This window comes from Dasypus novemcinctus, chromosome 27 (assembly GCF_030445035.2).
Source record: "Dasypus novemcinctus isolate mDasNov1 chromosome 27, mDasNov1.1.hap2, whole genome shotgun sequence".
Classification (NCBI taxonomy): Eukaryota; Metazoa; Chordata; class Mammalia; order Cingulata; family Dasypodidae; genus Dasypus; species Dasypus novemcinctus.
In genome coordinates, this window is record NC_080699.1 from 25,477,210 (window position 1) to 25,503,083 (window position 25,874).

General features: G+C 59.2%; 1 protein-coding gene across 3 annotated transcripts; it reads right to left on the minus strand.

Annotated features, from left to right (window-relative positions):
- Nucleotides 1-228: 228 nt before the first annotated feature.
- USP2 (ubiquitin specific peptidase 2) lies at nucleotides 229-25,848 on the minus strand. Of its 3 annotated transcripts, none has more exons than XM_004456256.5 (13): nucleotides 25,707-25,848; nucleotides 17,227-18,041; nucleotides 5,176-5,226; nucleotides 4,568-4,691; nucleotides 4,278-4,389; nucleotides 4,073-4,183; nucleotides 3,826-3,890; nucleotides 3,507-3,610; nucleotides 2,917-2,997; nucleotides 2,726-2,804; nucleotides 2,439-2,546; nucleotides 2,200-2,320; nucleotides 229-1,936 (listed from the first exon to the last, which is right to left on the minus strand). In XM_004456256.5, exons 2-13 carry the CDS (start codon nucleotides 17,998-18,000, stop codon nucleotides 1,849-1,851), a joined length of 1,818 nt encoding a protein of 605 aa, XP_004456313.1. In that variant the 5' UTR covers nucleotides 18,001-18,041; nucleotides 25,707-25,848; the 3' UTR covers nucleotides 229-1,848. The 3 variants fall into 3 exon arrangements, with proteins under 3 accessions (XP_004456313.1, XP_058145310.1, XP_058145309.1); XM_058289327.1 differs by lacking the exon at nucleotides 25,707-25,848 and adding an exon at nucleotides 23,591-23,682; XM_058289326.1 differs by lacking the exon at nucleotides 25,707-25,848 and adding an exon at nucleotides 20,901-20,982.
- Between the last annotated feature and the right edge of the window lie 26 nt (nucleotides 25,849-25,874).

Genomic DNA, 25,874 nt, shown 5'->3' on the forward strand with positions numbered 1-25,874 from the left:
AAAAACAAAACAAAAACCAAAATGTTAATTGGTGAATCTAGATAAATACAGCATTTGAAATGTGTACTTATTTTTTCTGGTAGGACTGAACATTTTAAAATGAAAAAATGGGCAGTTAACTTTTCCCAAAACTTGGGAGTTTACAACCTGGTTGAAAAAGTCACTTAATATGCTGATTCCTTTTTGCGTTTAAACCCCTCTGAAATCAAGATTCAATCACTTACCAACTTCTCAAAGCTACTGTTTATTCTGTACAAGTTTCCACTGTCCATCAAACATTCTTCTACTCTTGCTTACACAGTAAACAAGTGTCCAGCAGCCCTTCGGCTCAGGTTCACAGGTCTGCCCTGGAGAGGGTGTCAGGCCAACTAAACCTGGGTTGTCCTTCTCCGAGGCCTCCTCCCAGGAGCACTGCGACCCTCCAAGCTCCAAGATGCCCCAGCCGGGCCCAGCCAGGTGCGTGTGCAGAGCAGCACAGAGCTCCACGCCTCGGCGCTGAACGGCTTTAACCTCGGGGACAGCGGCTTTGTCCATCTACCGAGGGCAAAAGCAAGCCCATGGGAATCACACGACTGAGGCAAGATGTCCCCACACACCCAGGCTCTGGTTCCCGGGGGGGGGCCGAAGACCAATGCCGAGGGGAGCTGAGGGGCTCTGTGGGTGTCCCTGAGAAACTCGGTCCAGAGGGCCTGTGTCTAGGAGGCTGAGACGGCAGGGGCGGGGGGTGAGGGAGCAGGAAGGATGTTAAGAGGGAATAAATTAAAGGGGAGCAGCCCTAGGGAAAGGGGGCTTGTGCTATCCTTCACACGGCTGAGCAGACCAGGGACGGGCTAGAGAGGTGGGTGGGCCTAACACACTATCACGGGAAGTCTCCCTTGACCTTTGTTCCTCTTCCCCTCACTACAGCGGAACCTGAGGCAGGGGCTTGACGGGATGACCCCTACCTCCCCCAGCAGGTTTGAACATGACACTGAGGAAAAGGGAAGAGGCTGAGGGATTATTTCAGGGAGGGGCAGTTACCCCCTGGTCCCAAACACTATAAGGCACAATTCTTGGAGGCAACTAGATTCCATCCAAAATGTTTAAGAAAAAATCTTGTCAGATCCCAGGTCTGCTGTGGCTGCGCTGGGGGGCCTGGCCAACACCCACCTAGCACCACTGGGGCTAGCCTTAGAAAAGCTGTATTTGAAGAACTGAAAAAAAAACAAACGACCAGCACGACATCCCAGCTTGAAGAGGTGTGAAGGAGAGCATCTCTGGTCGGAACACTTTAGTTATGGTATTAACAATAATTAAAAAAAAAAAAAAAGGGTGGGCTATTGAAAACCCAGAAGAGCTTGTTTCAGAGATGTCCCCTAGTCTGTGCCCCTGGAGTTAGCAGCGTTAAGAGGGCTCTTGGCTGGAGGGTTTTCCTGGCTCCGGACCCGCGAGCTGGGCGCGGGGTGGGCAGCGCAGGGCCCGGCGGCGGTGCTCCCGGCGGGCTCCAGAGGGCGCTGTCCTCCCCGAGGCGCGGGCGCGCCAGGCCCTTCTCGCTGCAGCCGGCTGTTGTTTATCACACACGGAGAAAACCACAAGCTCAAAGAACGAAAGCAGGAGGCGCCAAGGAGCGCGGTGCGGCTCGGGTCCCGTGTCCTGTCCGTTGTCCCCGCTGGGCCGCGGCCCGGGAGCACCTGGCTCCTCGCCCCAGACCCTGACCAGGCTGCACCAACTGCTGCTCGGCAGCTTTATTTTAGTTTATTTCTCTCTCATTTGTCAGGTTTTTGTTTTTTTTTTTCCTCTTTTCTTTTTAAAAAACTCAGGGTGTGGGGCCGCCGCGGGGAGGGGAGGAAGGGCCGCGGCTCCTGGCAGCTACATGCGGGAGGGCGGGCTGGCCAACTCGTAGAAGAGCAAGTAGGCGTCGCTGGTGCGTACTTGGCTGGGGGACATGGGTGAGACGCTGTGGAGAGAGCGGGGAGAAGTCAGCGCCCCGCTGGGTGGCCGCGGGGACCCAGAGCCGAGGGCTGAGGGCGCCTGCGGGCTCCCCGCCCAGGGCCAACCTCTGCTGTGGCCTTTGGAGAATCTTCTGACTGACCAGTGGCAGGCTCAGGCACGTGGCTTTTGGCCCTGACCTGTCCTATCCAGCCAGGGCGGAAGCCAGGCTGACGGGTGTGGGACGGGGGGGCCTGGCGGCTGGGGCCCTGCCCAAGCGCTCGCTCTCACCTGGAGTCGTTGAAAGTGTGCCACTCTCCCGTCACCGGGCTCCGGCAGTAGGCTGTGTAGTGGCCGCCCATGGTGGTGCCCGAGTGATTGGACACAGCGTACAGGTTGTAAACGGCGTGGTCTGAGGAGGAAGTGTGAGGTGGCAAGCCCTGGGGACCGGCCCCACCCAGCCTCCAGGCGTCCTGGCCTCCCTCCCCGCTTGGCCTCCACCTGTGCCGTGGGTTCTTCCCCATACTCACTGGTGTTTTCTGAGGCAAATTCTCTCAAGTCCAGGTCTCTTAGTGGGAAATTCACAAATGTTGTGAGCTTGCTGGTTCGTATCCTGGATTCTGAGAACCGCTTCAGGTCTGGGGTTGACACGAGTCAAGGACGGGCAGGCGGTGAGGGCAGAGCCCAGCCAGGGAGGCCAGAGTCCCGCGGGCAGCAGCGCTGCCGAGGAAGCCGCGAACCGACAGCAGGAGGCACGCCTGCCACGGTTCGTCTGTCCCCAGCCTGTCACCCTCACCCTGACGGCCCTGAAGGATACGGAGCACCAAGATCTTTGGGAACCTCTGGATGGAAAACTTCTTTATACACCGTTTTCTGGCTCGGCAGTGACAGCACGTCTGAAAGACAGGACGGGCGCAGTTAGAAAGGACCTGTGGCAGAGGCTGACCGGGCCCGAGTCCAGCCACTTCCCAGGCAAGGCCCCTCGCTGCTGCTGCAAGAGTGACGTACTGGCTTTTCATCTCCATCAAGCACATCCTCTTTGGTGAAGAGCCTCATGCAGTCCATTAACGTCACCTCAGGGTAACCTCGCTGGAAGAGAAAAAGGCAAAGGGCTGAGGTCAACAGCAGGAAAGGGTAAAAGCAGGGGTTTCAAAAGCAGGTCCAGGGAAGTGGACTTGGCCCACTGGTTAGGGCGTTTGTCTACCACATTGGAGGTCCGTGGTTCAAACCCCAGGCCTCCTTGACCCGTGTAGAGCTGACCCATGCGCAGTGCTGATGCGCACAAGGAGTGCTGTGTCACGCAGGGGTGTCCCCCGCGTAGGGGAGCCCTCCGAGCAAGGAGTGCACCCGTAAGGAGAGCTGCCCAGTGTGAAAGTGCAGCCTGCCCAAGAATGGCACCGCACACACAGAGAGCTGACGTGGCAAGATGACGCAACAAAAAGAAACAGATTCCTGTGCCGCTGACAACAACAGAAGCGGACAAAGAAGATGCAGCAAATAGACACAGAGAACAGACAACTGGGGCAGGGGGGTGGGGGAAGGGGAGAGAAATAAATAAATCTTTTTAAAAAAAAAAAGTGGGGCCACAGGGTGTGTACCTTAGCGATGGGCAGGGAGAGGTCCCAGAAGGGATCAAACACTGTGGAACAGTAACCGCAGTCGGTGCACGTCAAGGAGCTCTTTAGCTGCCCGACGAAGAGGTCTGGGGAGGAGAGGGGCACACAGAAGCTTAACCGTGACGCGCGGAGCCTGCGCTCTTCTGCTCAGCGTCCTCTCGGCTCCTCCCTCAGGCTGGCGGACACTGGGCAGAAACAGGTTCCGCAGGACACTGGCTCTTCGGGCTTTCCATGCTCTGCTCAGGCAAAGGCGGGTCACGGTGCAAGGAGGCATGCCCGACAGCCCCACCCGCGCACTTACCCCCAATCCGACTGTCCTCCCGCTCTAGATATCTCCTCCACATCTGTCGCCCTTTCTCATCATCCCTGGGAACCAGAGAGCGGAAGACAACGGGGTCAGAGCTTAAACCATGCTCGGTTTACCAGCCTATCGATCTAGAGCCTTAGTATTTGAAAGCGAAGCTTATTCTCCCCAAAGGGGTAGGTTAAAAAAGAAGCCCTCAATTTCACAAAAGCCTGGCACCCCCCACCACACCCCTCTCACGTACGGAAGGTGATCGAGGTTCTCGGGGCTGGGCTTGGGCCTCACGGCTACTCGGTTCACCTCGCTGTGGAGCCCGTCGAGGAGAAAGCGAAGGAACTCCTGAGCATCCTGCTGACTGAGCCCCAAGAAACGCGTGAGCAAACCCCCTGCCTGAGAACCTGCCGCCCGCCCCCCGCCCCGGGGCGAGGCCCTCGCTGCCAGGCCCTCACTTGTAGCCCACGAAGCGCGGCGCGTATCTCTGGATCTGGGTCTTGAACTCAGAAGGGCTCACCACGTCGTTGGGGGAGGAAGTCCATAGGGTCTGGATTAGTTTTGCAAACTCTATTGGGAAAAGAGGGGGAGGCCTTTTCTAGAAGAAACCCTGACGCTAGAATCCCAACAAAAAGGAGCCAAAGCAACAAGCTGGGAGATATGAGTACAGAGCACCCCACCAGCAGAGGCAGGTGGGAAACGTGTCGGGCGGGGTGGGGGGGGGGGACCAGCGCCTGGCGGCCCTCACCTTCCATGAGGGCCGTGTGCGCGCTGCTGCCGTGGCTGAGGTCCCGCACGTAGAGCCTCTGCAGGCAGTAATCTCTCAGCTCCCGGGTGTTGCTCAGGCACTGCAGGATCGAGTTCATGAAGCACTGCGGGGGACAGTCCGGGAGTCAGCGGGGAGGCAAGACCCCTGTCGGACACCTCTGTTCCCTTCGTACCCACATTCCTCTGGCTCATTTGTTCCCCAGAAATGAATCCTCCCACAGCCCCGAGTTCCTCCTTTCAGAGGTGAAAGGGGTAAAGTGAGGCAGCTTCCCGCTACGGCACAGGTGACAGAGCCCATTATTTACTATAGAGGTGTGCAAAAGGGTGTGGGTGAGTTGGACAGCAGCGGGTGGGTGTGATAGATGTCCCTGAGGAGAAGGATCCAGGAAAGCACCTGAGCCGACAGTTAAGAGGACACCTCCTTCTGGGGGCGGGGGCGAGGCAGGGTCCAACAGCTGTGTGAAACAGCAGCTAGGAAGGACAGGTACCGACTGGCCTAGAGGCCAGGGGGTCAGCAGAGCCAGGAGGGGACTCTGGGTGGACTGTCTCGGGAAACTCCGGGAGAGAAGCAGGCTGCGAAGAACTCACCGTGTTCCCAAGGTTTCGAAGACCAGCCAGACCCTGGGCACTCTTAGAATTCTGGAAGCAGAGAACACAGGGCTTGTAAGGCTGAGGACAGAGAGGCTGGGCCCCCGCTAGGCTCTGCTGCGTCCTTGCCCCCTGGAGCCAGGAGCAGCAGGCTGCACATAGTCCCCTCTCTCCCACCTTGCAGGACAAGAGGGCTGAGGGATGCCCATCGCGTCTGACATGCACAAAAATATAATTCTGGCTTTGCTTTCTTTTATTGGCTCAGCATTCACCCTCACCCCCACCCCATCCTTATATTACACTTCATTCTCTGCCACAGTTGAGACCAGAGACACGGAATTCCTATATTTGGGGACATATTTGTCTCCTGGCTACTCCAGGAAATTTCAAGTCCCAAATTCAGGCACTATCTCAAGTTACCTCGATTTGTACCCCTAGATGTCCAACATAGCAAGGAGCTGCCACAATAGGCACTTCAAGAAGGTCTTGAAAAGTGGCAGTGCACGGCAACAAAGTTCAGATCTTCAGTTTGGTTCAACTCAAGTCTGCCAAACTGCCAGAGACAGGTGGAATTCCTTCTCCCTGAGCTCGGCTCCTGAGGGCTGATTAAAGGCTGGGAGAATCCTCCCTGCCTGGCTCAAGTTTCAACACACTGACTGGCCCCTGGCTGGGAATCCTTGTGATGGCAGATTGTGGCCACGAAGGGGGGAGCGCCTGGTTGAAGGTGTCACCCTGCTCTGGTCCGTACTGTGGAGGCTGGTGAGGGGGTTGGGAAGAGCACAGGTGTGCGGCTGAGGACTCTGAGGACTCTTTGTCAAGGTCTCTCGAACAATCCTGGGCATCCCTCCAAGGAGTCCGAAAACCAAAGGACTCACCAGGCTAAAGCAGCAGTCTGGAGACGAGCCTGCCACCCCCTCTTTTCAGGGAAGGGACCCAGGAGCAGGCAACTGTGGAGCAACACTGGTTGGGGCATGCGTGGGGCCAGCTCAACCCCAATCAGAACAGGAGCCTGAAATAACGCAGCTAAAATTACTCATGGCGTGTGCTGACAGCCTTACAGGCTGTCAGCAGCTCAAAGCCCGTGAGGCTGTCAGTTCAAGGCAGGCAGGAGGAGCAGGCCGAGGAAGGGCTCTTCTCCAGGAGTGCCTTGCTGGCCCCACAAGGAAGAGGATCCCTCTCCTGCCAGTCACCAGTCCAACGCTAACAGGTGCAGAAGAAAACTATACCCAGAAAGGAGCCCTGCTCTATACCTGCAGTGAGAGAGGAGAGCCTACTGGCAGCAGGTAGGGCATAAACACCTTGAGGGACGGTCAGGGCTGCTAATATGTGGCCCCAAAGCACAATTTGAACCTTACCTTTCTGAAAGGCTAAACCCTGATGCTCCAGTAAGAGGGCCCCAACAGAGACAATCCCTGGGACCAAGACCTCATCAGCAGTTTTGGGTAGAGCTGGTGAGGTCCCCACCCCAGACCAACCAAACAGCAGATGTCCCTGTGCTGCCCATTTAGAACCAGAGCCCCAGGCCTGCCCACTACAGAATCTGTGTTCTTAGTCCTCTTTTGGGCCATGCTTCATTAGTTCTCACTCCCTGTGCCTCGCACACATCTGTCTGAGCAGGCCGTGGGAGGAACGCATTCTTCCCCTGGTGACACATCAGTGCCCACGAGTGGGCCCTCGGCTGAGACAACGTGCGCTGGTGAGGGTGGGACACGGGCGCCATCTTTCTCCTGCGGCGCTCTGGGGTTCTAAAGAGACACTGATGCTCCAGCAGAGGGATGTCGAGAACCGGTCACTGCCCACGGTCACGCTTCGAAGCTTTAACCCTCCTACCGGCCTGGGGGCGGGGAGCTGGGGAGGCTCCTTGAAGGCATAACTAGGACCCCTTGCTACTTTCTGTGTTTAGAGTGGGGGTCATGCCTGGGTCTGACATTTCCCGAGCACAAACCCACCTGCCAATTCCTAGGCGCTCTGGGGAGAAAGCAGGAGTCAGGGGGCAGGAGTGGGGGGTGAGGCTGGGGGACATGGCCGCTCCATACCCGGTCAGATATTCCTCTGCCATGCATAGGAAATCAGGAGCTCCAGGGAAAGTCTGCGCTTTCCATTCCAGAGAGGAACAAAATGTCCCAGGAGTGACCTTTCTTATAGGGAAAACAATCCTACCCCGGGGGCTCACAGGGAGAGGTCAGAGCTGGTCGAGCCGGGAGAGACCCTGGGCGGCCAGCCTCTCCCTGGGATGGAAGAAACCGGCTCCAGCCACGTTGGCGCTCCTGTGCAAAGAGCTGCCTTGTGACCAGGAGCTTCCTCCAGATGAAACCATCAGTGCACCTAATTGAGACTCAGGAGCAAGCAGTCACCACTCCCCCGTCAGTCACCGGGCAGCATTCGCCCTGGTAGGGAGCAGGGGCCTCAGGAAGAGCCCCCCGAGGCTTAATGCCGCGGCGGCACCTCTGGATGGTGCCCTAGGAAAGGCTGATGGAGGCCTGTGTCTTTACGCTCAAGTCTCCGGTAAAGGGCTTCCCTGTGCCTTCACCTGAGCCCTGAGGGCCAGCTGCAGCCAAGGAGCCCGGGGTGGCCCTGGCACGGGCAGGTGCACACACTGCCAACGGGGGAGCTGCTGCCTCTTACATAAGACCTGCCAAGCCCCGGCCCCTTCTCCCCTGCCCACGGGGGCAGTGCCCAGCCTTCAGCCCCTGCAGTGCTCGGGGGTGGCTACTTCATTAGCAGAACTGGAGAGGGGAGGAAGGGCAGGGGAGTGGCTCTGTCACCTGTCTGCAACTTCTCTGCTCTTCACGGGGTCCAAGGACACCGGGGACAGACTACCGGGGGGGGGGGGGGGGGGGGGGGCCTGGGGAACAGTGTGTGTGGGGGGAGACGGCCCCTCTCTGACTCTCCTTCTCGCGGGGATTTGGCCCCGGAGGAGTCCTAGCTACCGGGAACAGCGTTTCCCTAGTCAAGGTTACGCTTTCCTGCACCTGTCCTGATAGTGCCAGGAATGAGGAGCCCAGGAGCCACCTGGTGCCCGGTCGCGAGAGAGGGAGGGGAGGAAGGAGGGAGGGGAAGGGGTCCCTGGGGATTCAGGGGCTGGGAATCAACGAGGGGAGGGGGCTGCGAGTAAGCGTGGGATCACCTGGGGAGGGGGCATTCCTTGCCGGGAGACCCTGGGAGAGGATGGGTGGGGGCGGGGAAGACTCGGTCCCGGGCGGCCGAGGGGCGCGCGGCCGGCGGGGGTGGGGGTGGGGGGGCGTCCCGGGGAGGAGACGGGTGCCCAGGCCCTGGAGAGGGGGTCCCGGAACAGGGCCCCGCGTACCTTGGCTTTGTTGAGCAGGAGCCCCACGAAGGTGGAGAGTAGCAGGGACGGGGAGAGGGGGGAGCGCGGCCGCAGCTCCTTGGCGAGGGCGGGGAAGGGGGCGGCGGGGGGCTCCTCGGGCAGGGTCACGGTGTACGAGGTGCGCATGCTGGGGGGCGGGCGGCGGGCTCGGCCCCACGCCTAACGTCGGCCAAGGGGGCGCGGGGGGTCCCCGCGCGGGTCCACTGCCCGGACGCCGAGGCCGGCGACGCCGCCACAGGTCCCGGGCCGCGGCGCCCGGCCGTAAACCGCCGCGGGCGCTGCTCCGGGGCTCGCGACACCCGCTCGCCTCAACCTCCCGCCGCGCGCCGCCAACCGCCCCGGCCCCGGCTCCTGCGCTCCCGCCGACTGGCAGCCGCGCGGGCGCCGCGGCCCGTGACGTCGCGCCGGGGCGGGGCCAGCGCTCCAGCCCCGCCCCGGGCGCCGGCACGCGGGCAGGAGCGAGGCTGCGCCCCCGGCCCCCGGCCCCAGCCCCCGGCTCCGAGCCCCCCACCCTCAGATTCCCGGCTCCCAGACCCCGACCCCCGGCACTGAGACCCCCGACCCCAGATCCCCGGCCCCCCAGACCCTGACCCCCGGCCCCGAGACCCCCAACCCCAGATCCCCGGCCCCCAGCCCCGAGACCTCGGCCTCCGGACCCCGATCCCAGACCCCCCGGCCTCCGGGCCCCAGCACCCCGACACCCGGACCGACCTCAGGGATGGGACTGGCGGGGAGGCGGGGAGGGGAGTCGCCATTGGGGGCCGCACAAGACATCCCCAAGGCCAAGTGTCAGTAGGGCAACCTGCGATATCTAACTTTTGGGGGGCTGCGGACCATTCTGGGAACCCAACGAAAGCTCTGTAGCCTCTTCCAGGGAAAACGCACGTGCGCACCAAGTTTTGTATAGAATGGGGGGACTTGGTCCCCGTGGAAGACCAGCGTCCGCAGTCCGTGGGCGCCCAGGGACCCAGTCGAAGAAGATAGATTTCCGGGTACTCGGAATAAGCTCCCCTCCGTGCCCCGGTCTTTACTCCAGCCCTCCTTTATCTAGAGACTCTGCTCCTATTTTGTAAGGTACAGTAGGTCAGCCATCCTTTTTGGCTCCAGGAAAGCACGTTTTTCCGGCCTTTTCTAACCAATTACCCAACTCCATCTCTCGCAGATTCTCAAATTTTGACTTGTTTTTGGGAGGTGGGGAGAAAGTTAACAGAAAGAGTGAAAACAGGTGCTCAGCGCATGTGGGTGAATTATACCCTGACCCTAAGGGCACCTATGCCGAGGGCCAGGGGTCTTTGAATTTTACTTCTGATGCTCCACTCCCCTCTCCTTTGGGGCTCCACAGGAATCTGCCTAGAGAAAGTCTCTTGTTTGGAGCTTGCTGGCTATTTTTAGCCAGTATTTTTAGCATTTAAAAATACTCTGGGAGGCAGCAGCCTGTGCTGTTACTCATCTGCGGGCTCCTTCTGTCCCCCTGGGCGAGCTCCCCCCACATGCACTGGCACACCGTGCACACGACACAGCCACATGGGGAAGGAGTGGGGACGCTTGTATGGGCTGTGCCCTGGGCCACCCAACCACGGCAACCATGCTGAGAACGAGCCGACAGGGCAGCGGCCCAGGTGCAGAGGGCAGTGGTGGTGGGAGCAGCGGGTAGGGGCAGGGGGCCAGGGCGGCGGGTCTGGTGGTATGTGAGGGCTGATGTTAAGTGACCTCCCTTGCCCAGAGTCTGACCAAACTCACAGCCTGGTTTTCTCCAGGTTTCCCTCTTGCCAGCCATTCTGCAGCAGTGCTTGCCCTCGTGCCCTGAAATGACCCCGCACCTGCCTTTTGCATCCCGTCCAGAGCCTCAGGTCACTCTGTCCGGCTGGCTGCAGGCTCGCTCCCTTCTCACTACCCTCGCTCTTCCCTAACCCCTGCCACCGACCAAACTAGCACTGATAAATTATTAAATGCCAGGCTGGGCTAAAAAGATAAATATATATGTACCTATCTATATCCCAGTTAATTTCCATAATAATTCAATGACGCAGCTACTATTACCTCTATTTCACAGATGAAGAACCTTAAATCTGGGAAGGCCCAACGACTTGCCAAGACCGCAGAGCTTGTAAATGACTGTGGGGCTTTCAACCCAGACTTGTCTTACAGCACAACCCGTGCTTTTAATTAGGAAATTCTGGAATGCCCTTCCTGCTTTCCGCCAATCTCCTTGTAAATTCCGCTTTTCCACACAGCCTTCTCTAATTAACGCCACCCAGCTTGAAACACCCCATTACTGCATTCCCCCAGACTACCAACATTTAATTTATGCTGTATTAATTTATCGTAATGTGCTTATCTCTTTGTTTTCACAAGTGTTTGCTTCTAAGATGTTTGAAAAAATTCTTAGATTGCGCAGGGCTCGTCTTGACTGTGCCTTGTATTGGAAATCCCTCCGGGGCAGGGCTGTGGGTCCTCTCAGAGGTGCTGAATAAATCCTTCTAGAGGGCCCACCAGGCTGTGCTGGGAATCTTGGGAGTCCCACCACGCCTCAGAGGGAGGGTGTGTCAGGTTTTGTTTTGAACCAACATATTGGGGGGCATGCTGCTGGAAGGTGATCTCCCAGTGCAGCATTTGGCTGGTGTCCCCAAGACTGAAACCCAGTAATCTGGCCACTTCCACTCCAGGACAACTGGCACTCTGCCAGGACTCACCCTCCCCTTTCCTGGGATGCAGAAGGTTAGAAGGATGGCCGGCAACAGGGAGGCCCACACGGGGAAAGCTCTGGCTTGGGAGGTCTTGGAGAAGCCGGGGTGAGGGGACAGAGTTCATGGAGGACTGTCTTACGGAGAAGGCCCGACGCCTGCAGGACACTTGGAGGGCTGGGCCAACCAAGACCCGTGGCTCATTCCTGCAAGCCAAGCCCCCTGTGAGACCCTTTCTCCCCACTGCCACTGCTAACTTCTGGCATCTGACCCTGGCTCTGGCTCTGTGATTCTGTGCCTCAAATATACGCAGAGCTGGGCTGATTCACGAGCCGAGACGGCCCCTTCTCAGACCCTGGGCTCGGCCAGCCTCCCGGGGGCCGGGGGCCAGTCCTTGTCCTCACCTCACATCCTTCCTGGCACGAGATGGAGTGTAAATAAATTCAAGCTTCTGCCAGGATCCCACTTGGTTCAGATCTTAATTGGCTGCTCGATGCAGGGTTTGGGTTCCTGGCATGTGCTTGCCGCTACCCCTGAAGAGACAGACTGGTGGCCCGACTGACCGACAGACTGGAGGAGCCTGGGATGAAGTGTTAGGGGCTGGGCTGGCCCTGGCTTTCTGCCCGCAGGTGTGCCCCGTGGCGGGAGGCTGCAGGGAGCTCTGCTGTGCCGCATCAGCTCTGCTCTCCTCTGTGCCCTTGGCAGTCTGGTCTGGACCAGCTGGGTTCCAGAGTCCCCACACTCCCCCTGCTTGCTTCAGGGTTACCAGTTTCACGCCTCCATCCAGGGGAGAGGGTGCCAGGGGCCACGTGTGCAGCTCTGGGCTCTGAACATGATGTTCATTTCCGAAGCCAGTGGTCAGTGGAGCGGCTCCCCCAGGGGCAAGGAACATTTTTCCAGGCTTGATTTAACTTCTGTATTGCTTAGCCCTACCCCCCAGCACCATTAACTCCTGAAGACATCCCGAGAGGAGGTGTGTGTTGGGGGGTGGGGGGCGGCAGGGAGGAGGGTGCTGGGCACCGATTGAGAAATCGAGCCTGGGTACCGCAGCACCACGGCCAGCGGCCAGGCGTCTTTAAGGGATGGAGCCCTCCGTGTCTCATGACCAACCACACGTCAATGGCCCTTGCTTTCTCAGCAGATTGTCCTGCTCCAGCCCTGGGGCCCCTCTGCCATGAGGTCCCCTCTGAGTGACCTTCCCACTCTGCCAACACATGGGACCCTCAGGCAGCGCAACAGCCCTGGGTGGCTGAGTGAGCCCTAGGGGTGGCCCTGGGGATGGCGGCCAGGCCCCAGGGTGGACATACAGGCCAGCAAAGATGCATTCCAACACGGCGGAGCAAGGAGCTTGAGAAGGCAGGGGACCAGAAACGAAGGAAGGTGGGGCTTTTCACCCAGGAGCTCCAGGGGGACCCCCGCTATCTTCAACTTGCAGTCTCTACGGGGCAGCCTTCAAGTTCAAAGTCCCACCCAAGAGGAAAATCACGTGACCTCAGCTTATATAATCTTCCTGTCCCTGAACAGCTGGAGCCCACGGCCTTGGGAGATGAGTCAGCAGCCCCAGTGGCAATTAGGACCCAGGAACTCTGGCTTCCCAGACCCTTTACTCCTAGAAACAGATCCCAGGGCAGGGGGCAGGGGAGCGGAGGGACCCTGGGGGTGGGGGGAGGAGCCCTGCCCGAGACTGAGCTTCAGTCCCCGGCTGTGCCTGTGAGGAGCAGGTGCCCCAGCCTGGTGACTGTTCCGGAGGGACCCGGGCCAACTCCTGACTCTTCTTGGGAGGGAAGAGGGTGGCCTGGGCAGGGCAGGGCTGAGGCCTGCAGGCAGAATGCCAGGGCCGGGGAGGGAGCAGCTGGAGGGGGTGGAGCGGAGGAGGATTAGGAAGGATTGCAGGGTTCAAGCGCAGCCCTGGCAGGGCTCAGCGAGAACAGCTTGTCCTTCCATAGGCTCGGGAACAAGAGGGGAGGGGCGGCGTGGGGGAGATGACGGGGGCCGGGTGCTGCGCGGGGTAGTGAAAGCTTTTCCCCGTTCAGGTTCTGGACCATCACGTCCCTCTTCTCTTATCTGCATTTCACGCTGGGGGTGGAGGCGCAGGGCACGCTCTCGTGATCTCAGTGCTGAGCTGCACCCTTCGTGGACTGGCATTTTGTTGGTGCTCATGCAAGCGAGGTGGGGGTTTGTTCAGTATTCATGACGCCCCCCCCCCCCCCCAGTTCTTTACTCACGCTCAGCTGAGTCTGTTATTCCAAGTGTGTGTTGGCTGTTGCTACTAATGAGGGGACTTGAGTCTGGGTAGAACTGTTCTCCCTGGCCGGGCCTGCTTCTGACGTCCCTTTATGAACGTCAGGTGAGGTGTTTTTTTTTTTTTTTTTTTCCATTTGTGAACCCTGGCTTTTTTAATTGTCTTTTTAAAAAAGATGAATAGATCCCACAAAATGTTATGTTCAAAACGTCAGTTGAGCTTTAAGTCTGCAGGAGTCAGCCCGTATTAGATGGGCTTTGTCCCTCCCACAGGGTGGGGGTGGACCCTCCCCGCGGACCTGGTACATGGGAAACAGGCGCTTAACCATGGAGCTAATTCCACTCTCCAATGAGAGTTGATGGTTTGTTTGTTTTTAGGAGGTACTGAGGCTCGAACCCGGGACCTCGTACCCGGGGAGCAGGCGCTCAACACTTGAGCTTCATGCACTCCCCCATCATTACTTTTATAGATGAGGAAGTACAGTTCAGATAGTAGGTGTCCAAGGTTAAAGAGGAAAACTGTTCCTCCCAGGGTCACGGGCAGCCTGTCCCGGCCTCAGACACGCCCTTCCCTGCCACCTCTGGCTGCTCAAAACCCCCTGGCAACTACTGAAGAACTTATTTCCACAAATTAACTGTGAATGCACCAAGGGCAGGGACCTTGGCTCACACATCTCTTGCCTCCCAAAGCACCTGGGAGAGCTCAAGGAGGACCAACGCTAAAGAGTAAAAAAACAAGAACAAAAACAAACAAAAAGAGGAGGACGAGCACTGACTGAGGACCCAGGGCGTGCCGGCACCTTCACATGCATTACCTTCTAATTCCTCCCAGTAACTATCATTTTACAGAGAAGGAAACTGACTCAGAAGCTAAGGAACTCATCTGAGGTTATACTGCTCGTAAGTGAGTGCCGTAAATGAATGAATGAGAAGGTAAGATCCCCCAATGGAGGGCTGCAAAGAAGGGATGGTTCTCAGCCCCGCGAGAGGCAATCAGCTCTAGGACAGGAGCAGGAGAGGGCTGAGAAACGGTGAGTTAGATGAGGGTACCCCCTTGCTCTCTAGGGGCCTTTCCCAGTTGGCAGTGTTTTCTGGGGCGTGAGCTCAGAGTAGAACCCTTGCTCAGTTGTCGGGGTGTGACTGGTGCTTTAAGCAAGGGCTGTGAGTGGCTTCTGGATGGAAGGAGGGTGGTGGCGTGGAGGACTTTGCCCGCGGGTTCCCTCCTGGGTTTGCTCTCTCTCAGAATGGCACTGCTCCCCTTACCCTGGCCCACAGCAGGGTGGGGCTGGGGCCAGGGTGTCCCCTATGGAAAGGTTGGGGGGGTCGGACTCCAGAGAGGGCATGATGTGCTTGGGTGGGAGGAGGCTGAGGCTGTCGGAATGGACTTGCCCAGCAGTCTTCTCCACAACGGGCCTGCAGGCAAGAGGAAGCCTCAGCCGTGCAGAGTGGCGGGGCTGGGGAAGAGGGCGTAGGTTCCCAGGCTCCATCCCTAGCCAGTTGGATTCTGGGGGTCTAGGTGGGGCCCAGGTCCTGCAGTTGTTAAGCCCTGCAGGTGCTTCTGAGGCAGGCAGTCTGCAGACTCCACTTGGAGAGCACAGCCTCCCACAAAGAATCTTTCTCTTCTGAGTAGGGGGGAGGCCTCCAGGACCCAGGCCTCGCCACCAAGTGCCACCCTCTCCTGGTGCCCTAGGATGAGCAGCACCAGACACAGCGAAACGAAACCGTCCTCCGCCTGAGCACAGCGCACGGCCCTCTGAGAGCATGTAATTCTCTCCCGTGCCAGCTGTCGTGACACATGCGCATTCGCCCATTCCTCTAGCCAGCGCTAGCCCCCACTGCCTTGTCGGGGTCTGCGTGTTCTGGGAGCCACCGTGGCACTTCACAAAAGGCCCAGCAAGGCCAAGACTCGCTAAGTAACGTTATTACAGTTGTTCTCTTGGCACATTTAGTCATGACCAGCTTCCAGGTCTATGACCCATGCCCTGCCTGAAGCCCTGCGCTATCTGTCCGGACAAGCCCCTTAAGCAGTATTTCCTGCTTTGGCACCATGTTGTTTCCAAAAGGCAAATGCCCTAGGAGTAGGGGAAGGGTATGGAAGGGAATGGAGGAGACACACCACCCAATCCTCTTGCCCATGTGTTTGCCCACCCACCTGTCTATCCGTCTGTCTGTCCAACTGTCCATCCATCCACCCACCCACCCATCCACCCATCCATCCATCCACCCATCCACCCACCCACTCATCCACCCATCCATCCATCCACCCATCCACCCATCCATCTATCCATCCACACATCCACCCATCCATCCACCCATCCATCTATCCATCCACCCATCCACCCATCCATCTATCCATCCACACATCCACCCATCCATCCACCCATCCATCTATCCATCCACCCATCCACCCATCCATCCATATACCCATCCATCCATCCATCCATCTATCCATCCGCCCATCCACCCATCCATCCATATACCCATCCATCCATCCACCCATCCATCTATCCATCCGCCCATCCACCCATCCATCCATATACCCATCCATCCATCCACCCATCCATCTATCCATCCACCCATCCACCCATCCATCCATATACCCATCCATCCACCCATCCATCTATCCATCCGCCCATCCACCCATCCATCCATATACCCATCCATCCATCCACCCATCCATCTATCCATCCACCCATCCACCCATCCATCCATATACCCATCCATCCACCCATCCATCCACCCACCCACCCATCCACCCATCCATCCATCCATCCATCCATCCACCCATCCATCTATCCATCCACCCATCCACCCATCCATCCATATACCCATCCATCCACCCATCCATCTATCCATCCACCCATCCACCCATCCATCCATATACCCATCCATCCATCCACCCATCCATCTATCCATCCGCCCATCCACCCATCCATCCATATACCCATCCATCCATCCACCCATCCACCCATCCATCCACCCATCCACCCATCCATCCATATACCCATCCATCCATCCACCCATCCATCCACCCACCCACCCATCCACCCATCCATCCATCCACCCATCCATCTATCCATCCACCCATCCACCCATCCATCCATATACCCATCCATCCACCCATCCATCTATCCATCCACCCATCCATCCGTCCATGTAATCAGCAGGTCAGTTGAGTTCCATGTTGTGCTAGGCACATGGTGAGGGACACAGAGACAAGCTTTCTTTCTCATCCTCTGGGAGCTTGCCACCCACTTGCAATCCCAGAAAATGCAGAGTGTCCCAGAAGGGCAGGTAAGGTGCCAGTGAGGCCAGGCCAGCCCTCAATCTGCATGCAGTGGAATCTCTGCCCTCATTCCAGCCCAGGTAGGTATTGCATTCCCGAGACCCTAGACAAAAATTTCTCTACCATTTTCTGCAAAGGCATTGGATAAGAACTGCTGTCCTGAGCCAGGTGTGTCAGTCGGAGGTTCTCCTTCCCTGATGCCTTGTGCCCACATAATAATAAGCTAGGTCTCTGGGATGGGGAGGAAAAGCCCGAATGGGGGGAGAAATGCAATCCTGGTGGTGGAGGGTGGGAGCTCAGTATTCCCAAGAGCATTGCTGGACAGAGCCCGAGTGCACAAGTCCCGAAGTGGGTGCCTAGGGAGAGTGGGAAAGGCCCTGCCACTGACCCATGAGGGCACCAGACGTCTGGACGTGACCTCCCTCTCCAGGCATCCTTCCCTTGCCCTGGCTCTTCTACCTCAGTGGCTGCCTCCCCAGCCCACCCCCCGAGTCCCCAAGGGGTAAACTCACCATGGTGTCTCGCCCTGGGGAGCTGGAGCGGCTGGAGCCCGGGCCCTGGCCCTTGCCCTTCTCCCACAGAGTGTAGCGGCCGCTGGGTCGGTAGGTGGGGCTGAGGACTTCAGGGACTCGGGAGGGAGGGCCCTGGGTGGGCACCTGAGGGGCGCTGCCCTTGCGACCGTAGTTCTCCAGGTAGTCGGCCAGGTACTCGGAGCGGCTGGCCGCCTGGTAGAGCCCCTGCAGGGCACACAGCTCCTTGCGCGTGCGCGCCAGCATGGGGCTCCGGCCCAGGCCCCCGGGATCTATCCGGTAGCTCTCTGAGGTCCGGAGGCTGGAGAAATCCCGGGCCAGGTCTGATTGGCTGTTGGACTTCTTCTGGGTGAGGGTGGCGCCCTGGTCACGGGCACTCACAGGCAGGTAGCCCAGGGTGCTGCTGGTCACTCCGTAAGGGAATCCGCTGCCTCCGCTGAGTCCACTCCCCGAAGGCCGCTCGGAGCCCCGGGTCTGGCTCTCGGCCCGCCTAGCACCCCCGATTTCAGCTCTCAGCAGGGGGCGGCCGCGGTCATAGTCCAGGATGGAGGACGGCCCGTAGGTACGTGGACGGGTGAGGAAGGTGGTGGGGGGCCCCGGCTTGAAACCCAGCTTCTCCCTCTCCAGGAAGGAGGCGGCCAGGTTGGCCCCGTAGGAGGAGGGGGTGTAGGTGCCATAGCCCGATTTGGCGTAAGGGGCATCCGTGTAGCGGGCCGACTCTGTGTAGCGCTTCAGGGTGGAGGAGAGCTGGGACATCCTTCAGGGCGGCACTCAGAGGGGACTGGGAGCCTCATGGGCTGCAAGACAAGGAGACCAGTTGTCAAAGGGCCTGCCAGGTGCCAGGCTCCTGCTGGACCTGCTCTCCGTCCCCAGCTGGGCCAGAAGCGAGGTCTCAACCAGGGACCACGTCTGTCCTGTTGCTGGGATAGGCACACACGCGTCTGTGTGCACACACTTGCGTCTGCGTGCACACACTTGTGTTGTCATGCGCACACATGCCTGCAGGCACAAGGGCCCCGTGGTGTGGCCACCCTCAGTGTGTGCGTGCAAGGGAAGCCACATGGGGAAAGCGCTCCCAGCTCATCCTTCGAGGACTCGCCTCCAGCACCCAAACCAGGCAGGGGCTGCCCCACCTCCGCCGCCCTCCAAGCCAGCACAGGAGGCCATCCAGATCTCAGCAGGTTCCTCTCCTCAGCTCCTCCCAGCTTAGGCTCTGGACTGAAAACACTGACATTTCAGGAGTTAAGACCTGCTCCCTCTTGGTGCCTGAGGTCTCTGGCGAGGAGAGCAGGGGTCTTTTTGGAGTCACAGGTCCCCTGAGTTGGAACGACCTTAGGGTCATTTGGTCAGATCCCTTGTGAGGAGAAGGGGGCGCATGAGAGGACCTAACTGGGAGGGGTGGTGGAGGAGAGCATGGGGCAAGGGGGAGCTTGAACTTCCTGGGACACAGAGCACCTGCTGCCTGCTCCCGTGGTGGGGGGAGCTTATGCAGCAGAACCCCCCTCCCTCGCTGAGCGAAGCCTTCTGCTCTAAGTAGGATTAGGGCTCTGGGGCAACCCAGGCTTGCCGGGCAGATATCCCTCCCCAAGTGCTCAAGGAGACACCTGGCTTGTGCAAAGGGGGCCCCCTAGAGGCCTAAATCCTGCACTGCAGGCAGCGTGCCCCGGCCCCATCCCTGCTGCTGGCTGGGTGGGGTCTGGGGAAGGAGCACAGGATCTATGAACGTGGAGCGTAGGAGGCCCCAAGAGATCAAGCATTGTAACCCCTTTGATGTACAGGTGAGAAATCCAATGTCATTTGCCCGAGGTCACCCAGGAGCAGGGCCAGGCCTGGACTCCAGGTCTTTCTGATGTCCAGTCCAGGGCTCTTTCTACTTTACCTTGAATCACCCCTCCCCATCAAACTGAAGCTCGGTTGAGGGCCCCCAGAGTCCCTCCATCACCCTAAAAGTGCAGCCTTGCTCTACCAGGGAGGTGGAGGGGCAAATGTGCTTGGGAGAGGAGCAAAGCACCGGGAGGGTTCCAGTAGGACCAGACCCCCTTCCCTGAAGGCCACCAGGGGCTCTTGGTGGGAGGAGACCTGGGGGGACAGAGCTACTGGAAAAAGCTAGACTGGCATATGCAGACCCTGGTTTTAACTCAGCCCTGCAACCGACCAGCTGGCAGATTTTGCTCTAGTCCTTTAACTTCTTCTGGCCTTGTTTTCCTCACCCGTAAAACGAGTATAATAATCATTATAATGATACCTCCTTCACCGGGTTGTTGTGAGGAATAAATGAGATAATAACACGAGAAAGTGCTGAGCAACGACAGTGGCTATTATCCCCTGCCCAGTCCCTGCCGGGCAGCCGGCTCCTCCCGTGGTGTCTGTAGTAATGTCAGGCTGGCTGGCTCCCTGCTGGCCGGCCTCTGACTGCACCCTGGGTGCCAGGCTCCCCCGCCCTCCAGCCCTGGTGAGATCAGCAGGCAGTGGGCAGACACCTACCCGCTCAGCAGACACTGGCTTGGGCGGCCACAGCCTGCCTTTGGCTGGCCACCCAGCCCATCAGGACAGAGGGGAGGAGATGCCAAGCCCTAAATGCTGAGAGCCTGTCAGAGGGCACTAGAAACCTGGTCCACAGGTGGGTGCAGGGGTGGGACATTAGCAGGTGACAGTCTCCATATAGGCCCGGAACGGAAATTCTTGGCCTTGCCAGAGACCCCCGGCACTTCTTAGAATGAGCTGGCCTCAGAAAGGCCAGGTCCATGCTGACTGGCCACCAGTTTCCTGCCTGGTTTGGGGACCCCCCTACCCTTCACGTACACTCCCTTGCCCACTCTGCTTCCCCCTCCAGCCCAGCCTTCACCCCTTTCTAGAAAAGGTAACTGGGGGAAGATCCTTTCAGGATTAGAGGGAAACCCCAAGCTTTCCTCCCATTGGATTAGCTTTTAGAAGAACAAAGAAGGGAGAAAGTGAAGTTTGGGGGGCGGGGGGAAGAGGGGAGACACACAGAGGCCACGGGATGAGGCTGCTCTGTTTCGCTTTGGAGAACTCCATCAATAATTCAAAGTCTGAGACTCCGCGGTCCCCAGAGCTGGGTCCAGGACACCCGGCAGCCAATCAGAGACACGTGCCCCTGCCCCGCCCCTGCCCCGCCCTCGGCTTGAGCTCATGGCTCCTCCTACCTCTTTCCTTACCCACCCCCCACCCCCCAAGGCTCTCAGGGAATTGGTATTCTGCAGGAGGCAGTGCCCCAAGCCTGTGACCTCTCCCGGCCCTGCCGATGACGCAGAAGGGCTGGGGTCAAACAAGGTACAGTGGAGAGGGACAGAGAGCCCTGGGAAGGGTTGGGGGCTGGGGGTGGAGCCACAGCTTCTGGCCCACTGAATCCCAGCAGAACTCCTAAATCCCAGCAGAGGTCCTAAATCCTGGCTTTCCTGTTGGCTCCAATCTGGCAGGCAACTGGCAGGCCTCGCCCGCCCCCCAGCAGCCCCCGGGGAGTCATGCCATGCCTGACACCCCCTGGCAGCTGCCTCTCAGCCCTGAATCTGAGTGCTCCCCTGTCTCCCGCCGACTCAGGCTTAGGGCATGCCTAATCCCGCTCCCAAACCCCGAGTTTCACTCTTGAGAAGAGTCCAGCTGAAAAGACCGCTTGGGTTGGCGCCCCTTGGCATTACCTGGCACGACCGTCCCTGGAGGCCGCAGAGCGCACCACGGGCGGGCGAGTGGGCGGGAGCCCTGGCCGGAGCCCTGCTGCACAAGACAGGGACAGGACGGGGCACTCACATGGCCGCGAGTCTCCCGGTTGCCACGGGAACGCGCTGCACTGAATGGCCCTTTCATGGGCAGTGGGAGGTGAGCCGATTGGCTGGGATGCCCTGGCCCCCCCCCACCGCCCAGCGAGGGGCCCCGCTGCCGGGCTCCTCTCACTGTTTTCCTTGAGCAGGCAAGTATGGGCATGCGGCCCCACACCGCGCCTCCCCAGGTGCCCGGCACACTGGGGGCAGTCCACCCGCCAGGCCTCCTCCGGCCGTCTCCGCCGAGGCACCCCGGCTCTCCTCTGCCCGACATTCCCCAGTGCTTTGCTCAGTTTCCCCTCTGGGGAGGTGCAGCATTCCTGTCTGACAAAGGACTCCGCTTTCTGCCGCGACACGGGAGCCGAGCCCTGGCCACGCAGCCAGCGCCCCTGGCCAGGGCCTGGTGCTGAGACGTCACGAGCATTTCCGCCCCGCCTTCTCATCTGCCTCAATGCCCAGGCAGGGCCCTCGCCCAGCACCTGGCGCTCTTCTAAGAGCCCTTCCTCTAACCGGGTCCCAGGAGTCTGAGTGCAGTTCTGAGCTTGAATTATTCCAGGAGGATCAAGGCCTCAGACTTACAAACATCACCCTCTGAAGGTTTAATCACTTACATTGAAATGAAATGAAAAATCTTAGATTCAAAATTCACAAAAACAAAATAAACATTCAAGAAACTGAAATACACTGTCATGGGAAGGTTTTCGGGGACGATTTTCGCATTTCTCTTTCTGAAGTTATTAACACTTACACCTGCACAGAGGCTTTTGGGACACCGTGCATTAATTCCCTGGATCCTCACAGAAGCTCCAAGCAGTAGGTGCTGGTATGATGCCCATTTACAGATAAGGGAAGAGACAGGTTTCAAAGGACGGTATGTGGACTGTCCAGTCACCCTGAGGCTGGGTGGGGAGGGGCCTGCCTGCCAGGGCCCCTAGTTCCCACACCCCTGGCCTCTCCTTGCGCTGGGGGCGCTGCGGGGGCACTGCGGACTGCAGGCACCCACTGTGCGGGCAGCAGTAGGGTCTTGACTCCCGTGGGAGCGGCCTCGTGGATTTTCCACTGCAGGCGAATGTAAGCCAAGCCAGGTGCAACCTGAGCCCCAGAGCAAGACTGATCGGCCGCGAGATGGTCCAGCAGGCCTCCATTTCACGCTCCTGCTGTCCCCTGGCGCCGGCAGCCAGCCCTAGCCCAGGGCCCCTGCCCAGGGCCTGGTGGGGGATATGCTCCCCAAAGTCCTCTCCTCACCATGGCTTGACCCACTCCCCCAGGTGCCCCCATGAGGTGAGTCAGGGGGTAAGATGAACCCCGCTCCCTGGGGCCGCCAACCCGCTTGCATCAGCCCCTGTCATTTCCTGTCGCTCACGTGAAGGCCTCCCCAACCTGCCCAGCCAGGGGAGGGACTTGCTGCCCAGGAATCCCAGGCACTCCTGGCCCTGGGGCAAGGGGCAGGTGGTGCCCCACGTCCCAGCAACCTTCTCTGGGTCTGGGTCTGCTCTGGCTCCTTGAGCCTCCGGGTTGAAGGCATGCTGGCCTGAGACCCTGCCACGGCCTGGATGGAGAGTACCGGGTTGCCCAAACAAGGGTAAAGTCCCCTTCCTCCTACCCAGGTGCCCAGGACAGGTGAGTGGGGAGTGCCAGCCAGTCCTTCCAGGTGCTTGGGAACGTCCACAGCGGGTGACCTCAGAGCTTCCCAAAGCTGCTTGCTAACCTCATTGGAATCAGGCGCTACTGAGGTGCTGAGCCTGCAGGGTGGGGACGGCGGAGGGAGGGGCCCTGCCCCCCTCCATCGACACTCTCCTCCTCACCCTCCAGGCTGCCTGGCTCCCCTGCCCGGGTCACCTGCTGCACTGTCTGGGCACGAGTCAAGGGAGTCAAATGCGATGGGCTGAGGGATGTCCCAGCAGGTGTGGAGGATGGAGGGGACAGAGTGGCGCGGGGGGTGGGGGAGATCTGTCTCTTCCTCTCGAGCCCCACGCACCTCGGCCCCGCCCGGCCCCTCCAGCCTGTCTCCAGCAGCTCCACTGTCAGGGGCTGGCCCCCAGGGACGCACCGGCTTAGTGCCTAAGCCTATTGCCTGCCTCGGTGGGGGGTCAGCCAAGGGAATTTGGGCCTCTATCTCCCAGCAGTTCCCCAAGGGCTGGAGGAAGGAAGAAGCAAGACAAAGAGATTGGAGATTAGGGCAGGAATCCTGACTGGTGGAGAAGAAGTGGGTGGGCCCCAGGCCGTGTGTCTATAGGGTGCCTCTTGGTTTGGGGGTGGCCATCTCTGCACTTCCAGGACAAGGCAAAGAAACGGGCCTCCATGCAGGGTTGGTATCCTTAAACTCTCTCCCAACTACTACGGGCCAGGCACTCTCTTGGTGACCTCCGCCCCAGGGGAGGGTCCCAGCCCACCTGCCTCTGCTAGGGCCTGACTTTTTGTCTGTCCTCAATCTCCGGAGGCTATGGCCTGGCCCACAGCAGCCCCCCAGCCCAGCAGGGCGACCTCTCCTTGCTCACCCCAAACTCTCTGACGTCTGTCTCTGGATGGCAGCCCTGTGAAGCTCCGATGCCAAAGGGGCAGCTACTGACCTGTGTCCAGGGGCCCTGGATGGGACCTGGGGGCTTCTCCTTCCCCAGCAGGGCAGGGAACACAGTGAAGAGCCTGGAAGCCGGAGACTGACTGGGGCTGGGTAATCCGCAGCTCAGGTTACCGACTGATATATATAGTATCTTATCTGACCTCACAGCCATGGCTAGCGGCAACTCACTTGCATTCCAAGCCCGGGGAGAATTAAAGGGGCAGAGGTGTGCCCGCCCGCGAGGGGCAGGCCAGGACCAGGCAAGGAGCCCCTACCAGGACTCATGAAGGGGGCTCTATGAAGTGGAAGAGGGAGACTCAAGGGGAAACAGAAATGGAGAGAGGGAAGAGGGCTCAGGGTGGCATCTGAGGCAAAATGATACAGAACGAGTATTCTCTGGGGGCGCTGGGCACAGAATTCGAGAACAAAGAGCCCCAGTGCTAGTCTGACCCCTTTAGTTTTTTGAGGTGGCGTCGGCAAGCTTTGTGGGCCCAGAGACCTAAAGCAACTTGCCCAAGGACACACAGCTAACGAGAGGGAGACAGAGGGCCAGGTCGCAGGCTTTCCGTCCAATTCTATTTTAGCATAATGTTCTTCTAGGCCTTGGCTGAAATTCCAGTTCTTTCTCTTTTTGGCACAGTGATAGAGGCCAAGTCACTTAGGCTCTCTGAACCTCAGTTATTTAATCTGCAAACCAGGAATACTATGACTACTACAAAACCTCGCAGAGCTGTGAGGATTAAATTAAGTATTTATACATGTCCTGGCACATAGTAGAGCTCATAAACGATAATTGTTACATAGAATTCTATTACTTATTACTATAATTAGTGGTAGTGGTAGTAGCTCCGTGCCAGGTGAACGTTCCTAGGGAGAAAAAGGACTCTAGGTTACCTCCCCCTTGGGGAGGGCTCTATCCTGATGCCAGGGAACTGCCCAAGGCCTTCTGAATGAGTCCGTGTCCCCTAACTCAGGACGGCAAACGAGGCTTGCCGTAGTCCCAGGATGTCCCGTCCACCAAGCAGAGAAGGGCCAAGTCTACTTGGGCTGCTTCCCTCTTTGCCTAGAAAACTCTAGCAAATGTACCTTCGCCAGGCCTCCTGGAGAAGGGCCGGCCACTGCGGGCTGGTTCTACTCTACCTGTAGGAGCCTTCAAGGATCCGAGGCAGCAGAGCTGGGCTGGGCAGGGTCGCAAGAGGAAGGGGCAGGGTCCTCGGCCTCCCGGGCCTGGAGCACTTGTCTTGCTCCCCGGTCCTCGATGGCACTCCCTGAGGACTGGGAGTGCCCGCGGCCGGTGCCTCCGCCCGTCTCAGCAGAGGTCCTGACTCAGCCCCAGGTTCTGATGATGCACTCAAGGGGACGCCCTCCAGGCCCCACTGCGCCACCAGCCTGGCATGGACAGCACCAGAGGAGTGGGAGATGCCCCGCCCTCGCCCGGCCCCGCTCTCCCTTCCTCGGCTTCACGAGGTCCCACGAACACTTCGTAGCCATGCCTCTTCCACAATCTCCCACGCGGCCCCGTTCTCCAAGCGGGCAGGTCAGGAGGCCCGGGGCTGCTCACTCAGGAGGGCTAGGGAGGGTTAACCGGGTTCCCTCCGCGGTGAAGTGTAACTTCCTTCCCTGGGAACTCGCATGCCTGATTCTGGTTTGGGATTGGTGGGAATTTCAAAGATGCTTCCTTCTGGTTTGAGATTAGTGGAAAACTCTCCTCTTCGGCTTAATCGCTGCCCCCTGCCCCCTTTCCTTTGGCAAAACTTGACCAGAGACAGCCCCCGGGGCTTGAAGAGGAGGGGTACGCACACGTGGGGAGGCGGGGGTCAGCCCAGCACCGCGCTCGGGCACGCACCGTGCAGGGCGCAGCGCCCCGGACCCGCCGAAGCGGCGTTTCCTTAGAACACACTGATGAGCGCACAGATGGTCCTCCTGGCACCCCGGGTGGCAGCGGGCAGCCCCCCTCACGCCACTGGAGCCCGCAGCTGGAGTCCCCCCGCGCCGCTGACTCCCCCCCTCCATTTCCAGGTCCTCTTCGCCGAGGCTGTCGGTGACACCTCACTTTCCGAGCCTCAAGCCGGCGCTGACCTCCGCCTCCCCCTTCCCCGATCTCCGACAGGTGGCGCGGCACGTACCTGCCTCTTCTCCGAGGATGGACGAGTCGAGCCGGGAACAGGCATGGAGCTGCGGGCGAGTCGCGGCTGGTACTGGCGCGGCGCAGTGAGCGGCAGCTGACGCAGAGGGCTCCCTGGCCTCGGCTCCTGCCCGCCTCTCCCCCACCTCCGCCCGGGGCCCCGAAAGGA